Source organism: Bos taurus, chromosome 8, assembly GCF_002263795.3.
Source record: "Bos taurus isolate L1 Dominette 01449 registration number 42190680 breed Hereford chromosome 8, ARS-UCD2.0, whole genome shotgun sequence".
Taxonomy (NCBI): domain Eukaryota; kingdom Metazoa; phylum Chordata; class Mammalia; order Artiodactyla; family Bovidae; genus Bos; species Bos taurus.
The window spans coordinates 111,062,492-111,078,040 of record NC_037335.1 but is presented as its reverse complement, the minus strand read 5'-3'; the positions used below and the strand labels follow the sequence as shown (position 1 = coordinate 111,078,040).

Genomic DNA, 15,549 nt, shown 5'->3' with positions numbered 1-15,549 from the left:
TGGTACCAAATGCAAAATTTCTTCCCTGCTGGCTCAGACGGTAAAGAGTCTGCCTGCAATGTGGGAGACCTGGGTTCAATCCCTGGGTCAGGAAGATCTCCTGGAGAAGGAAATGGCACCCCACTCCAGTACTCTTGCCTGGAAAATCCCATGGATGGAGGAGCCCGGCGGGTACAGTCCACAAGGTCACAAAGAGTTGGACCCGACTGAGCGACCTCACTGTCACTTCCACTTCTTAAGGGATGAAATGTGGGCAGAGGGGAAGTGTTACATTGTTTCTTTGTGAAGTGACCTCTTAGAGCAGTCTGAGTTAAGGTAGAGGCCACGCAGGTGAGCACGTTAACTCTGCATCCAACCGCAGAAGCTTCAAAAGAGGAGTGTCGGCATTTCTAACTAGTCAGAGTCTTGCTGGCCTGCATTCTTGAAGAACTGGATGCAAAGTTGGTGGGGAGATGACTGTTCAGAAACATTTAGAACCAGGAAAGAATGGAAGTTGGAGAGTATTTCTATGAAGGTCGTTCAGTGGCGGCGGGGGGGGCGGTTCCACAGACCAGAGTTGGCAGCAAGTCGGTGCCGACCTTGAGGGGGTGACAGGGACAGCGGGGGGCCTCGGGGTGCTCTGGCCTCGCACGGGGCTCTGCAAACCCGACATCTGGACCTGAGGCCGGGCCTCACCTCCGCCCGGGTCTGATTCTGCTCCCGGATCCCGCCCCCGGCCCCCACAGTGTGGGTGTGACGGGAGTCCCACCCGGGAAGCAGGCAGACGCCGTCACCGCTTTCCCGCTCATGGCCGGGCGCTGTCCTTCCAGGACCACTGCCCGTGACCGGGCGTCCCTGACAGTAGAGCTTACAGGCCGTGCCCCGTGAGTCAGCCGCTTTGCATTCCACATGGACATTGTCCACTAAAACCTCGAAGGCGCCGACGAAGCCGTCCGCACGCAGCAGGGGGAGCAGCCATCCTCTGCTCGCGGAGGGCCAGCCACAGACTCCCATTCGCGCGGTCTGCCACTGCCCTGCCCTGGGCGCACCCGAGGGAGTGCTGAGCGGAAGGGGTCCGTGGGGTTCTAGGTGGGTCCCCCCCAGGTGCAGGGAGATAGCTCTCCAAACATCACAGGAGGGGGCCGCTCGCCTCACTCCGGTGACCGTGGAGTGTCTGCAGCCAAGGCGCCAGGACCCCCGTACAGAACCGCCCTGGCAGAGCGATGCGGTGGGAGCTGGTCTGTGTCGGGACGTTTTGTCGTCCGTGGGCTTTCAGGGTGAATGCTGGTCAGCCCCACGGTGCCCCTGTCTCGAGCGTCCTGTGCTAACAGGCAGAACCGAAAGGGCGGGCGGCGTCTGCAGTGTGGGCTCGCTGCCGAGGGTGCTGTGAGGTCGGAGGACTCAGACTGCTCCTCTGGGCTCCGTGGCTTTAGGGTGAGTCTGCCGTTCCCTGGTTCGCAGGCACTCTGCCCGGATGCAGCTCTTTGTCTGCTCGGAGGCGCCTGTGTGCAGAGCTCTGTGCAGCCGTGCGCCTGCCTCCTTGTTCTGCCCTCTGATAACCCTCCTGGATCAGTTAGCCCCTGCCGGGGCATTTGAACTATTTCACCTTATTCTCTGGAGGCAGAAGCCGTAACCCTGCTGCTTCCAGGCCTCTGTCCCGCGTGAGAAGGAGGTGCGGCTTGGCCTCTGAGCTCCAGGCTCAGGGCCCAGGACCCCCACTGCCAGGCTGCACCCTCCCCTCCTCGAGCAGCAGGAGGCAGCTGAGGCTGCTGCAACCTTCCTGCGAGCCCGGCCCACACCGGCCATGCGGGCGATTTCGGGAGAGGAGCCTTGCCTCTGAGCGGAGCTGCATCAACTCGTTTCCTCAGCATGGCGGGCGCAGGCCGCCCCGAGCTGCAGGCTCTCCTCTGTCACCATCTGTGTCAGCAGTCCATCCCCGCCCCTCCCCGGTCTCTCCCTGGGCACTGGGCCACGGATGGTCACTCCTGTCCATGCTCCCTCTACAGTCACTCAGCCCGGGCGCAGGTGGGGCTAACCTGAGGCTGGGCCGGGGGCCCCTGTGCAGAGTCCTGTGCAGCTGCCCCCCAACAGAGGGCCGTCCTTGGGCTGGGGGGACGCAGCCCTAGGGGAGGGCGATGCCCCGGGCCACCACTCACTGCTCTGGCTGAGCCCTGGGGACCCCCGGAGGCCCAGGCCAGGGGGCTATGGTGTGGGCTGTGGGCAGAGGGCTTAGGCCTGCCCGCCCAGCCTGGGCCCCAGCAGGCACCGTGCCCCTCCCGGGGGCAGCGTACCCTCTCACACCACGAGCCCCGGCCCCCTCCAACGCGGCACGGCCGCTGCTGACTTGCCACCTCCTCTCCAGGAGGAAGCAACTCTAAACAGCACGTCTTCTCAGCGACCGGGCGCTATAGCCTCTGGTTAGTTGCAGCTCATAACTGCATTTTAGCCTCCATACACCAGTGGGAAAATAAAAGAAACTTTGGTTAGCTGTGAGTTTCGCTTAGCTGAGTTTAATTAGCATTCTATTGTCCTGACATATTTCTCTTATATTCTTTCCAGGGAGATGCAGTTAAAGACTTAATGCTTCGCTTCCTGGGTGAAAAAGCTGCGGCAAAGAGACAAGTCCTAACCGCCAGCTCAGTGGAACAGTCTTTCGTTGGATTGAAGCAGCTCATCGTAAGTAACAGTGTATTTGATTTTCCGTGTAAGCTCTTCCTCCCTTCATGATGTTTTTCCAAAGGCCAGTCACTCTCAGTGCCTCATCCTTGGCCCTTGCACAGAAATGGAGTTTTGTTGGATCAGATAACCAGTCCTGAGCAACAGAGAGCATCATACAACATGTGAATGCTTTGAGGCAGTATATACTTTGATTAAATATACTTCATCAAAATAACTAGAGTGAAGTAATCATACATTGATTTTCTGAAAGAACTCTGTTTTCTACACTTGGTGTAGAAGGTTTATTACTAAATTAGCAGACTCCCCAGAAGCGCACACAAAAGCCTTTCTTTATTCATTAACAAGACTGAGTGCAGATGCCCTGGCCGAGCCGCAGTCATGGAGCAGAAGCGGGGACTCTGATCGCAGGCACCCTGACCTGGGCGGGCGGTGCTTCCGGGGGCCTGTGAGCCGCTGGAAACCGTCTGCCCCACAGCATCTTTCATGATGTTGCAAAAGTGCGAATAAACACTTGCTTAGGTGGTTTGCTGACATTTTCACGTTAAAGTTTAGGTTTTTGGTTTTTTTTTAGTAAATGTAGATCACATGTTTCATTGAGTTTCTTTCATTGAAGTGATTCTAGAATTCTTCCCATGAATGAGAAGCTGTGGGAAGGGAAGATGAGGAGACACTCAGTTTTTAAAGGGAGAGAGGAGAGCTCATCTGTAAGTGTCTGTCTGTGTGCACTGGCCCCTGTTCATGGAGCCGCAGGTGTGGGAGTGACGGAGTGCACGGCCGCGTGCGTCTGGTGGAATGGCCCTTCTGCCTTGGGGGCGGCCGCTCTCACTCCCTTTCTGTGGCCTTGAACACCTGCTGTGCGGCAGCGTCACGAGCAGGCGGCTGTATTTGAAGCGTGACCTGTAACTGTGAGCCCGGACAGGACACACGAAGCCTCACACAGACGTTGTCATTAATCCTCAGGCGGTCTTTTTACGTCTTTTCATTATTCTTGGTGTCAAGTATATGCGGTTTGGTTTGATTTTTTTCACACTTTGCAAATACTTGAGGCCGGTAGAAATTATATTAACAGCGCTAGCAAGGAGACCTGTTTAAGGCGGGAAATGTGTTCAAGGAAAGACCGTTCCCTTGCCCTGGTATTTTAATTACATCCTAAAATAATTGCATTCATCTTTAAGACTAGGAAAGTTTCTCAGCACATTTTCCTAAGTAACGTCAGAGTGTTTCAAGATTGCCATTTATGGGGAAATGACCGTTGCGGCCCGTGGAGAGGGACATTTTAATCACGTCGGTGGTATCACATTTGACACTGAGGATTGCCTTTGAGATGCAGGCGGGAAAAGTTAGGTGCATACTGTTAGTTACTTGAGTGATTTTTATTGGACTGTTTTTCTCCTCTTCTGGAAGTTCTGGAATGTTCGGTTATGTTCAGTTTCTCAAACAGAGTCTCTATCTTATTTCCTAGTTTTAAAAAAACAATATTTTGAAATTTAGATCTTTTTTCTTATATATAACTACCTTTAATATCAGAGTTCTGCATGTCATATACAGTAATGAAGATTTTCATAAGATCTTCTCCACAGTGCTTGAAGATTAGAACAGTATATTTAAATTCTAGCTTTAAAAAACAATTTTTTCACCAAACATGGAAAAGACCTTGATGCTGGGAAAGATTGAAGGTAGGAGGAGAAGGGGACAACAGAGGATGAGATGGCTGGATGGCATCGCCGACTCAATGGGCATGAGTTTAAGCAAGCTCCAGGAGCTGGTGATGGACAGGGAGGCCTAAGGTGTTGCAGTCCATGGGGTTGCAGAGTCAGACACGACTGAGCGACTGAGCTGAATAAATGATTAAAAATAGTAAAATGTGCCACGTGAAAAGCCTTATGTTCTTGCTATAAATTTTGTACTGAGATGTGTTTTCTGTCTTTCGAACCAGACCATTATTAAAAATGAAGCAGAAACCTGCTACCCTAGTATTTACTTTTTTAGTTAACGTAAGTGTTTTAAAAAGTGGCTTCTTCCCTGACTGAAGATAACAAGCAAACGTGTTAATATTTGTGTTAGTTTCTTCTTACCGATGACTGAATCAGTCGCCACCACCCCCCACCTTGGCCCTGTACTCACAGGTTCCACACACATCTCACAGCACCCCGAGTCGCCATGGCCAAAAGTGGGAAGCAGTCAAGGTGCCTTTCGGTGGCACCAGTGGTAAAGAACCACCTGCCAGTGCAGGAGACAAGCGCAGGGTCGACCCCTGGGTGGGGAAGATCCCCTGGAGAGGGAAACGGCAACTCACTCCAGTCTTGTCGCCTGGAGAATCCCATGGACGGAGGAGCCTGCTGGGCTACAGTCCATGGGGTTGCAGAGTCAGACACGACTGAAGCGACCTAGCAGTCAGGCACGCAAGCTGCCTTTCAGCAGGTGAATGGGTGCGATGACTCCCATGACGGTGGACCGTCATTCAGCACTAACAAGCCTCGATTGTTGAGTCAAGAGGAGCCCTGAGGAGCCTGGGGCGGGGGGTCAGGTGGGGTGCATTAGGGCATATGGCCCGTCACCCCGGAGCTGGGAGCAAGGCCGCACCAGCGTGCTTCCTGGTCCAGCTGCACTAGGTACGCTGGGTGTGTGTGCCTGCACACACAGAAACACACCCTGACACACTCACAGAGACACAGACACAAAAGACATACACACACACAGAGACAGAGGCGCACGCTGATGCACAGACACACACACACGCACAGGAAGACGAGGAGAGGGGCTTCCTCCTCACAGAGCTGGTGCTGACTGCATCAGAAGAAGAAACGTGAGTCTTGCTGCGGGCACCGGAGGCCTGACTTGGTCTCCAGGCGCCCTCAGCTTCTTGTTCTAGAAGCACTTTGTAAGCACAGAATGCCCAGAGCATCCTTTAAAAAGAACCCAGCGGGCTAACGTCTGGCTCCCTCTCTGGACCTGAGGTTAACAGGGCCCAGGGTGAGTGTTCACATGCTCCGGCACGCAGGCGGCCCCGAGGCCCGGCCTGTGCGCTGAGGGCAGCGGGCAGTGCCTGTCCTTGGGGACCGCACACCAAGCGTCCTCTTGCAGCCTCTTCAGGGATCGGACGGTCCCTCTGATGGCGTTCCTCCTCCCATCGGCCTGGTGGCCCTCCTTCCTGCATCCCTCGGGCAGCGACGAGCAGCTGAGACCGAGTCCCTGAGCCCTGCCTGCGCCGCCTCAGCTGGGCTCCCGTGGGTCCATTCCCGACAGGGAGCTGCGTGTGGACACGCGGCCTGGATCGCAATGTGTCAGCACGACTCATGGATCGTCTTCGATGTTGACGGCACAGAATCCTGTTACACATTTTAAACCACTTCCGGTCACACGCAGACCTTAGGTACAAATAAATGTTTCCAGGGCAGGTTAAAATGAAACATTGACCATGGTTTAATTTAAGAAAACTCACAAGATGGAGTTACCTTTCTAAACAGGAAACAGCCTGATGGGTTTGGGGGCAGAGCGGGGCTTTCCAACAAGAGTTTTGCTCCTGGGTTCTATCAGTGGTTACGTTTTAAGGATTTACCTTTGGCTCGTCTTGAAGGGCGTCTGCGGTGGGTGCCTGTGTGGCCTGCGCGTCTGAGCCCCAAGCCCGTGGTGGTCGCCCCCGGGGTGACCATCCCCAGGGTGGCTGTCCCCATGACCCCGTGGTGGCCGGCCCCGTGGTGGCCCCCATGGTGACCGTCCCTGTGACCCCGGGGTCACTGTCCCCAGGGCGGCCCCGTGGTGACCGTCTGTGTCTTACAGAGCTGCAAGAACTGGCGGGCGGCGGTGGACCTGTGCGGGCGGCTGCTCACGGCCCACGGCCAAGGCTACGGCAAGAGCGGGCTGCCGACCAGCCACACGGCAGACTCCCTGCAGGTACGGCCGCGTCCCCCCAGCCACCGTCACGTGGGGACAGCGAAGGCTCCAGTGGTTCACGTGCGGAGAGCGGGGTTCTGAACGGCAGGAAAGCCCTCTGAGGAGAGGGGCAGCTGCCCAAGTCCTCGAGCCCGCCGCCCCGGCCGCGGTCTCTCATGCTGGCGTCTCCGGGAGCCCCCTCCCCAGCAAGACCATCCCCCAGGCTCTCCGGGTCCCTCAACAGGCAGGGAGGGGACGGGCTCCGAGGCCCCAGGCACAGCGGCTGCGCCGCGCTCCCTGACCGTGCCCGCCACCAGGGCAGTCCTCAGCTGCCGTGGGCCCAGGACAGCTCTTTCCACTGCTGCTCCGAAAGCACCACTGAGTCCTGCCCCCTGGCCCCGCTGCCAGGCAGTCCCCCACCCCCTGCCCCAGGCAGGCCCCTTCCCCTGCCCCAGGCAGCCCCCCGCCCCCTGCCCCAGGCAGCCCCCTTCCTCTGCCCCAGGCAGCCCCCTGCCCCAGGCTGCCCCCTGCCCCAGGCAGCCCCCACCCCCACCCCCAGGCAGCCCCCCCCGCCCCCAGGCAGCCCCCGCCCCAGGCAGCCCACAGGCCCCTCTCGGTCGGTCCCTTGCTGCGTGGTCTCTTTGAACCTCGCTTTTCTCATCAGTGGGACGAGGCTGACTCGGATCACCCCCACAACCCCCGCAGTTGCCAGGGTCGCCAGTCCTGCCCTCTCACTTGGCGGCCATCGTTTTCCGGAAGGGACCCTGCGTTCCAGCTGCTTGGAGCTGGCTGTGCACCCCTTCCTGCTCTCATCACGTGCCCCCGGGTCTCCCCACTTCCCGTGGAGAGTCCAGGTCCTGCACCAGCGCCCTCGCCTCCCGCCCCCGCTCGGTCCAGCTGCCCCCCCTCCACCACCTCCCCAACCCCAGCTGGACTCTGCTCTCCTTCAGGCAGGGAGCGTCTCTTTTTATATCCATTTTTATAAACTTGTAGTTGTGCAAATTTCTAAGAAAGAGCGTTAGTTTGGAAAGTGAGTGAAAGTCACTCAGTCATGTCCAACTCTTTGTGACCCCAAGGACTGCACAGTCCATGGAGTTCTCCAGGCCAGAATCCTGGAGTGGGTGGCCTTTCCCTTCCCCAGGGGATCTTCCCCACCCAGGGATCGAACCCAGGTCTCCCGAACCCAGGTCTCCCTCGTGAGCCCCCAGGAAGTGTTAATTTAGCCCTCGTTTAAATCTATTTGAAATCAAGCTCTAACATCAGATTAACAGCCTCGGGGACTTTGCCGACCGGTGGTCCCACAGGCCGTGCAGCACAGCCTGAACGACAGTAAACTGCATTTAAAGAGGCGCCTGCGTTTAAAGCACTCAGTGGGGAGTAGGAGCCTCTGGGCCTGCTCTGCGCGGTAACCGTCGCATGCCTCGTGTTCTGTGCTTTCAGCTCTGGTTTGTGAGGCTGGCGCTGCTGGTGAAGCTGGGCCTGTTCCAGAACGCCGAGATGGAGTTCGAGCCCTTCGGCAACCTGGACCAGCCGGACCTCTACTACGAGTACTACCCGCACGTGTACCCGGGGCGCAGGGGTAAGGGGCGGCGGCGGGCGGCGTGGGCTCCCCTCGGCTCGTGGCTCGGCCGCTTCTCTGTGCTGTCTCCTTGAAGCTCAGCCCCATCTCTGTGCGGACGCAGGGGAGGCTGGGGCTGCACGGTCTTAGTTCCTGGCGCTTCCTCCTCTGTCACCGTCTCACTCGCGTAACGGGCTGATGGGAGTCGGTCTGTGTTGCCCTGAGTTTCCCCAGACTTAGAGGAGGATTTGCAGCGTGGGGGACTTTGAGACCTTTAGCTTCCCTGGCATTAAAGTTCTGTCTCTTCCTCTGACTGCGGGAACTTCGCCCTCGTGGAGGAGGAGGGGAGGCGGGCTTTCAAGCCCGGAACAGGGCAGGCGTCCGGCGGTCGCCCTGATGAAGCTGGCTCACGGTGGTGATGAGACCGCCGGCCGGGCAGCGTGGATGCAGGAGGGGCAGCAGACCCCATCCCACGTTAGTGAAACATCCAGCCCCCAAGTGGCCCCCCAGGTCCAGAAGGTCTCCAGAAGACCAAGGGGGAAGGGACCAAAGCCAGGAGCCCCATGAGCCACATTCAGGGGTGCGGCCCCAGGCAGAGGGGATGGTCCTGGTCATTAAGGGGTAGGTGGGAGCTGTGCCCACCCGGCTTTGTCTCAGCTGGTGGGACTCCTGCAGTGGGTCTGATGGTGTCTGCACGGGGTGGGCAGGGCACCACCTCCTCTCTGAGAGTCCCCCCCACACTCTCCCAGAGAGCCCCCACCTTGTCCCTCAGAGTCCCCCCCACACTCTCCCAGGGAGCCCCCACCTCCTCTCTCAGTGACCCCCCCACACTCCCCCAGCGAGCCCCCACCTCGTCTCTCAGAGTCCCCCCCACACTCTCCCAGGGAGCCCCCAACTCCTCTCTCATAGTCCCCCCCACACTCTCCCAGGGAGCCCCCACCTCCTCTCAGAGTGCCCCCCACACTCCCCCAGCGAGCCCCCACCTCCTCTCAGAGTCCCCCCCACACTCCCCCAGCGAGCCCCCACCTCGTCTCTCAGAGTTCCCCCCACACTCTCCCAGGGAGCCCCCAACTCCTCTCTCAGAGTCCCCCCCACACTCCCCCAGCGAGCCCCCACCTCCTCTCAGAGTCCCCCCCACACTCTCCCAGGGAGCCCCCACCTTGTCTCTCAGAGTGCCCCCCACACTCCCCCAGGGAGCCCCCACCTCCTCTCTCAGAGTCCCCCCCACACTCTCCCAGGAGCCCCCACCTCCTGTCTCAGAGTCCCCCCCACACTCTTCCAGGGAGCCCCCACCTCCTCTCAGAGTGCCCCCTACACTCCCCCAGGGAGCCCCCACCTCATCTCTCAGTGTCCCCCCCACACTCACCCCAGAGCCCCCACATCCTCTCCCAGTGACCCCCCACACTCCCCAGAGCCCCCACCTTCTCTCCCAGTGACCCCCCACACTCACCACAGGGAGCCGCCACCTCTCTCAGAGTCCCCCTAACACTCACCCCAGGGAGCCCTCACCTCCTCTCCCAGTGACCCCCCCACACTCACCCCAGGACTCCCCACCTCCTCTCTCAGCATCACCCCCACACCCACCCCAGGGAGCCCCCACCTCCTCTCTCAGAGTTCCCCCACACTCTCCCAGGGAGCCCCCACCTTCTCTCTCAGAGTCCCCCCACACTCTCCCAGGGAGCCCCCACCTCCTCTCAGAGTGCCCCCGACACTCTCCCAGGGAGCCCCCACCTCCTCTCAGAGTGCCCCCCACACTCTCCCAGGGAGCCCCCACCTCCTCTCAGAGTGCCCCCCACACTCTCCCAGGGAGCCCCCACCTCATCCCTCTGTGACCCCCCACACACTCTCCCCAGGACCCCCCACCTGGTCTCTCTGTGACCCCCCCCCCACGCTCACTGGGACGCCCCTCAGCCCGGGGAGCAGGCCATGGCCCCTCTGCTCCATAAGGCATGTCCATGCACTCAGCTCTGTGCACATCACAGGGGCCCAGCGTCCCCTGGCTGTTGGGGGCCGCGTCCCCACTGGGGAGTGAGTGCCAGAACTTCCTTGTCCACATTTCCAAGCCTTCGCGGTCCGTCCCTCCCAGAGAAGACAGCAGGCAGCCTCCTGCCCCCCGAGCGCCAGGCTCTGTGGCCTCTGCTTACAGGGAGAGGCGTTCTGTGGAGATGCAACAGGCACCTACAGGGGAGGTTTGGGATGTTTCTCTTCAAAAGATTCTACCTGAAAGCTTTGATGATCGAGATGGCTCTCCCGTGCTTCTGGCAAGGAGCAGCCCTGTTTCCCTCCAGCCTAGGAAAAAGAAGAACAGTTTCTTGGCACCATGTCCCAGCTCTGGCCGGGTCAGCCCCCGCCTGGCCTGTGGGCGTGCCCCCCCCAGCGTCACTGCCCCTGGGTGCCCCCAGCCATGCCGTGAGCAGGACCCCGTGCTGGGCCCAGGGGTGGGCAGCTGATGCTGACGGCCGGTCTGTCTGCTACTAACAGAGTCAGACCTCCGAGCACACAGGCAGGCGCCCTAACACTCACAGCTGCGTAAAAATGCTGATTTTCTTTTCCTGCTGAGACCCACGTAAATTGTAAGTTCAAACAACTGTTCATACATCGGCTACTTTTAATTTACTGCAGGCTAAGAATGAGACGAGCTGGGGCTTCCCGTATGGCCCAGTGTCTAAGACTCCGAGCTCCCAGGACAGGGGACATGGGATCAGTCCCTGCTTAGGGAGCTGGATCCCATGTGCCGCAGCTAAGACTTGGCACAGCTAAATAAACATGTTTTCCTGAAAAAAGAATGATAGGAGACGGAGAAGCGGGTATTTCCAGGGCAGCCAGTGAACACGTCCAGCCCCGACCACGCTGAGTGCTCAGCAGCCCCGGGGTCCTGGTCAGTGACACCAGGCAGGGTACTGGACCAGGTCCATTTGGGCACCGTGGTCCTGCTCCCTCTCCTCGGGGACAGAGGTTCGTGGAGATGACACCCAGCTTCCCGTGAAGTGAGAACCCAGGCCCTCGGGCCCAGGCATGGGACGGCGCGTTGCCAGCCCAGCCCCAGCTCTCGGGACAGCAGTACGCAGACTGAGCGGGCTTCCCATCCCAGCTGGAATTGCAGTGTGTTGTCTTAGGGATAAAGAGGAGCTGGTCGCCCTGCAGCATTAAGCAGCTAATTTAAGTTATGAAATAGACACAAATCATACGTATATTTTAGCTAAAGCGTGCTAACATTCCTCCATAATGGTATGCTCAGTGTTTACCAATTTTTCTTTCCATTTTGTGGTATAACAAGCATAAATGTGATGTTTTGATTCATTCGTTTCATTTTTAGCTTGCAATACGTAAGCAAAGCAGGTCATTAAACTGCTGTAAAAAAGAAGCTGTAACGATATAAACAAATAACTTTTATGAATGAGCTTTAATATGTTTTATTTAAATATTGGGCATAGCTTTTACCCATTCAGAGTATTCAAAACAAGTCATAATGAATCACGAGCTAATATCATGAAATTTCCCTTTTTCATTTTCATCCAAGAAAGGAAGACTCTTGTGGTCTTCTGTATTTCTCTGATACTTGCAGCAATTTCATGGAGTTCCTTGCAGGGGATTATGGTTTCCACACACTCAGGCTGCCTTTTAATTGGTTGTTCGGAGTCTCTCCTTGTTCTCATGAAACAGTGATGACGGTCACTGAACAGAGCCAGGCCTGAGCGGGCTGGGCCGGGGCCTGGGGAGCCCTTCCTCTGGCCCTCTCCCTGCGCTGCCCTGGTCCGCGTCCTCCCCCTGGATCGCCGCTCCTCCTCGCTGCGGATGCGGCCCTGTACCTCGGGGCCTACAGGTTGGGTCAGAGGCTGCTCACGTCTGCGCAGTGCTCGGCCGCGGTGTGTACAAGCCCCGGCTGGGGGCCGGGAGCAGACAGCTTGCGCCTCCCCTGGGCCCGCGTGTCCCCACACCCGGCTCTGACGGCCCCGAGGCCCCCATCAGCCCCCTTCCGCCCGCGTCTGCAAGGATGCACTGCCGCTGCTCTCTAGGCCCTGCCTGCTCTCCCTCCAGAATCACACAACGCACATGTCTAGTTCCCAGGCTGGATGCAGACACTGGTGAGCAGGTGAGCTCACGCGGTGGCCGCAAATTAACCACTCGGCACATTCCAGGTGTCCCCGTTCGTTCCCCATGAGGCGACTGAACCGCCCCCGGAGTGAACGTCCTCTGTGCGGGCCGGGTTTGCGGCTCACTTCCCTCTGCCCACTCTTCTGAGTTGGGCAAGTCAGGTGTGTCTTCCTCAGTCCGAGGAGGCTGGTCCGGGGTCCTGCCACCTTTCACGCAGCTCACCCTTTCTGCGAACTCAGGCGTCTGCAGTCTTTTCCTGGAACAGGTGGTCAGAGACACGGCCTCTTCGGTCGGCCTCCATCTCCATCAGTACAGCAGGGCGAAGCTGCCTCTGCCCTCCTCCAGACGCAGGAAACGGGGAGACGTGTGTGTGCCCTCGGCCTGCTTCAGATACAGCGCTCGAGACGCTGCTGGGCGCCTGGCCGTCCGGAACTCCCCGTCTGCCGTGGGGCTTGGGGGCGGCACTGAATGACCCCTTAGCAGTGAGTTATCTAGGACTTGCTCGGGCTGCCTCTTTGTTTCCAGCATCGGTATGGGTGAGACATGCTGTGCCATCAGCCTGGCACAGACGTCCCTGACCTGTGCCCCACGTCGGAGCACAGAAAGCTGGGGTGCCAGGGGGCAGGGAGACCAGGGAGGGTCCAGGGAAGTGAGCCCAGAGCAGTGGTCAGGCAGCGGGCCCTGCCACCTGGACAGCGAGAGGCCCTGCCCAGCTTTGCGAGGGTGAGCTGGGCCTGCTGACCACGGAGTCTGTGCTCTGCTGGGCGTCCGGCAGGCACCATGCCGTCGCATCTGCCCCTCGGGCCTCAGAGCAGCCTGGCTGTGTCCAGCTCCCTGTCCCACGCTGGTAGCCGGAGCGCTGGAGGGAAGGCGCCGCCTGCCCAGCACATGGGGCCAGTGGGTGGCCGGAGGCCCAGCCCATCCACGCCGGGAAGTCTTGGCCTGCTGAGGGAGGCAGGCCGCTGGGGTCAGGCTGGCGTCCCTCCTCTCGCTTCGCCTTCCAGGCCCGCTGCCCGGTGGCTGTGATTCCTCGGGCACCTGCTGTGGCGCTGGCGGCCGAGCGGGCCTGCAGTCCTGCGGGGACTCCAGAGCGTGAATGGCGTAGGAGCAGTTGCTCTTAGTGCTTCCTAAATGATTCCTGGAAGCGCTCCTACAGTGTTTATGACGACCTAGAAGTCGGCGGGTCATGACCACACACGGGACCTTCTGGCAAGTCGGTCTCCTTCCAGATTCTGACACATGCTCTGTTTCAAGGCACGTGATCCCTGCCGGGGAGACGGGCCCCTGACTGGCACGGCGCCACACGGGTCGTGTTGCTGGGCTCCACTGGCCTGAAGGGTTTCACCGATTCCCGGTGGCTCTTCACACGCAGCGAGGCCGGGTTTGCCAGACTGAGAGAGCCAGTTTAAAGGTACTTTTGTTTGTATTTCTTTAAAGTAGGAAAGGCCTGACTTATGTCAAAGCAGCGTCTGCTGTTTTGTTGATGGGCCTGCAGGGTTCGCTTGGGGCCAGCGGCCACGTCCCGTCGTCTGTGCGTCCAGCGCCTGCATTCGTGTTGGCATCAAAGCCTGCCAGGGGGTGGCTCTCCCGCTGCGCTGTTCAGGCTGGACGCAGCAGACGGCGTTTCTCCTGCCGCCCCTTTTCTTTTCCTGGCTCCAAGCCGTGTTTTTCTCTAGGGAGGGGCCTTTTTCTCTGTGTGTCATGAGGTTGTGTGTGCTTCCCTCGTGGGTTCTGTCCTTTGAGATGTGGAAGCTGCACCAGCCCAGAGGTGCCAAGAGAGAAGGGGGAAGCCGCCTCCCACCTGAGCCCGGCTGTCTTGGGGCCCCCAGGAAGGGGGAAGCCGGCTCCCACCTGAGCCCGGCTGTCTCGGGGCCCCCAGGAAGGGGGAAGCCGACTCCCACCTGAGCCCGGCTGTCTCGGGGCCCCCAGGAAGGGGGAAGCCGCTTCCCACCTGAGCCCGCTGTCTCGGGGCCCCCAGGAAGGGGGAAGCCGACTCCCAACTGAGCCCACTGTCTCGGGGCCCCCAGGAAGGGGGAAGCCGACTCCCAACTGAGCCTGCTGTCTCGGGGCCCCCCAGGAAAGTCACGGGCAAAGGGTGACGTGTTTATGGGACACCAGTGCTGGCTCTCCCTCGCCTACCTTTTCTACTCTTGTCTGAGTAGAGTCCCAACTCCACACGTAAGTCATGGGGGCACATGGAGGGCCACCGCTGTCCACCTCCTGGGGCTGCGGGAGTCTCGGGCAGGTGCTCTGGTGGGGCTCGAGTCCACGGAAGACGCTGCATGGAGAGACGACGGCATGAGGGCCCAGAGCAGACATCGTGCGGGCACGATCTCTTGGCTTCCCTGTTCTGTCTGCGTTAGTGAGGACTTCCGGTGCCACGTTCAGTACGAGCAGTGAAAAGGGGACATCCCTGCGTTACTCGGGCGCGTAGAGGAAAAGCATGTAGTTTCTCACCGTTCATTAGCTGTAGGTTTTCCTAGACGTTCTTTATCAAACTGGGGACATTTTCCTCCACTCTTCATTTGCTGTGAATTTTCATCATGAATGGATGTTGCTGCTGCTGCTGCTGCTAAGTCGCTTCAGTCGTGTCCGACTCTGTGCGACCCCATCGTCGGGTCAAATGCTTTTCTGTTCCTTTGGGTTTATTGTGTGATTTTTCTCGTTCAGCTTGTTTGGCATGATGAGTTACATGGATATTTGAACGTTGAACCAGCCTTGCACACCTGGTCATGGTGGATAATTTCTCTTATACACCGTTAGATTTGACTTACTAATTTTTTGGTAGATTCGATTTAATTGGATTTGGCTTGCTAATTTTGCCGAGGATTTTTGTATCTGTTCATCAGCCGTGTTGATGTGTAGTTTTTGTTTCTTGTGATGGTGTCTGGTTTTGATACACGGGTAACGCTGGCCTCATAGAGTAAATTAGGAAGCATCCCCTCCACTTCTATTTTCCGGAAGAAACTGTGGAGAATTGGTACCTCTTCTTCCTCAGTGTTCTGTAGAACTCACCAGTGCCACCGTCTGCGCCCGGTGCCTTCTGTTTTAGAAAGTTATTACTTATTGATTTAATTTCTTAAATAGATACTGGCCTATTCACAGAGGGTCCACGAGCACCCTGTTCTGGAGCAGGTGGTGGCCTCTACCATTTTTCTCACTCTGTGAGAGCCTCCACGAGTTTGGGGCATAGCTGTGGGCAGGGGGTGGCGGCCAGCCTCCTGCGGTCGTCGTCTGCGACACGCGCTTCATCGAGAGAGCCGGGACCCGTTTGAGAACTGGCATCACTGTGCACTCCGCCAGGAATGAAGCGCCATCCTCCCTGCTTCGGGAGCACCTGCGGGTTCCCGGCTGTGCTTGGTGCG

The 15,549-nt window shown here is 58.5% G+C and overlaps 1 protein-coding gene across 8 annotated transcripts in view; it reads left to right on the top strand.

Annotated features, from left to right (window-relative positions):
- Positions 1 to 15,549, top strand: part of TRAPPC12 (trafficking protein particle complex subunit 12) — a 40,368-nt gene that overhangs the window by 15,275 nt on the left and 9,544 nt on the right. For all 8 annotated transcript variants that reach the window (XM_059889244.1, XM_059889243.1, XM_059889242.1 and 5 more), the window contains 3 exon segments: positions 2,539 to 2,655; positions 6,439 to 6,552; positions 7,972 to 8,110. In XM_059889244.1, coding sequence (XP_059745227.1) covers positions 2,539 to 2,655; positions 6,439 to 6,552; positions 7,972 to 8,110 — 370 coding nt within the window.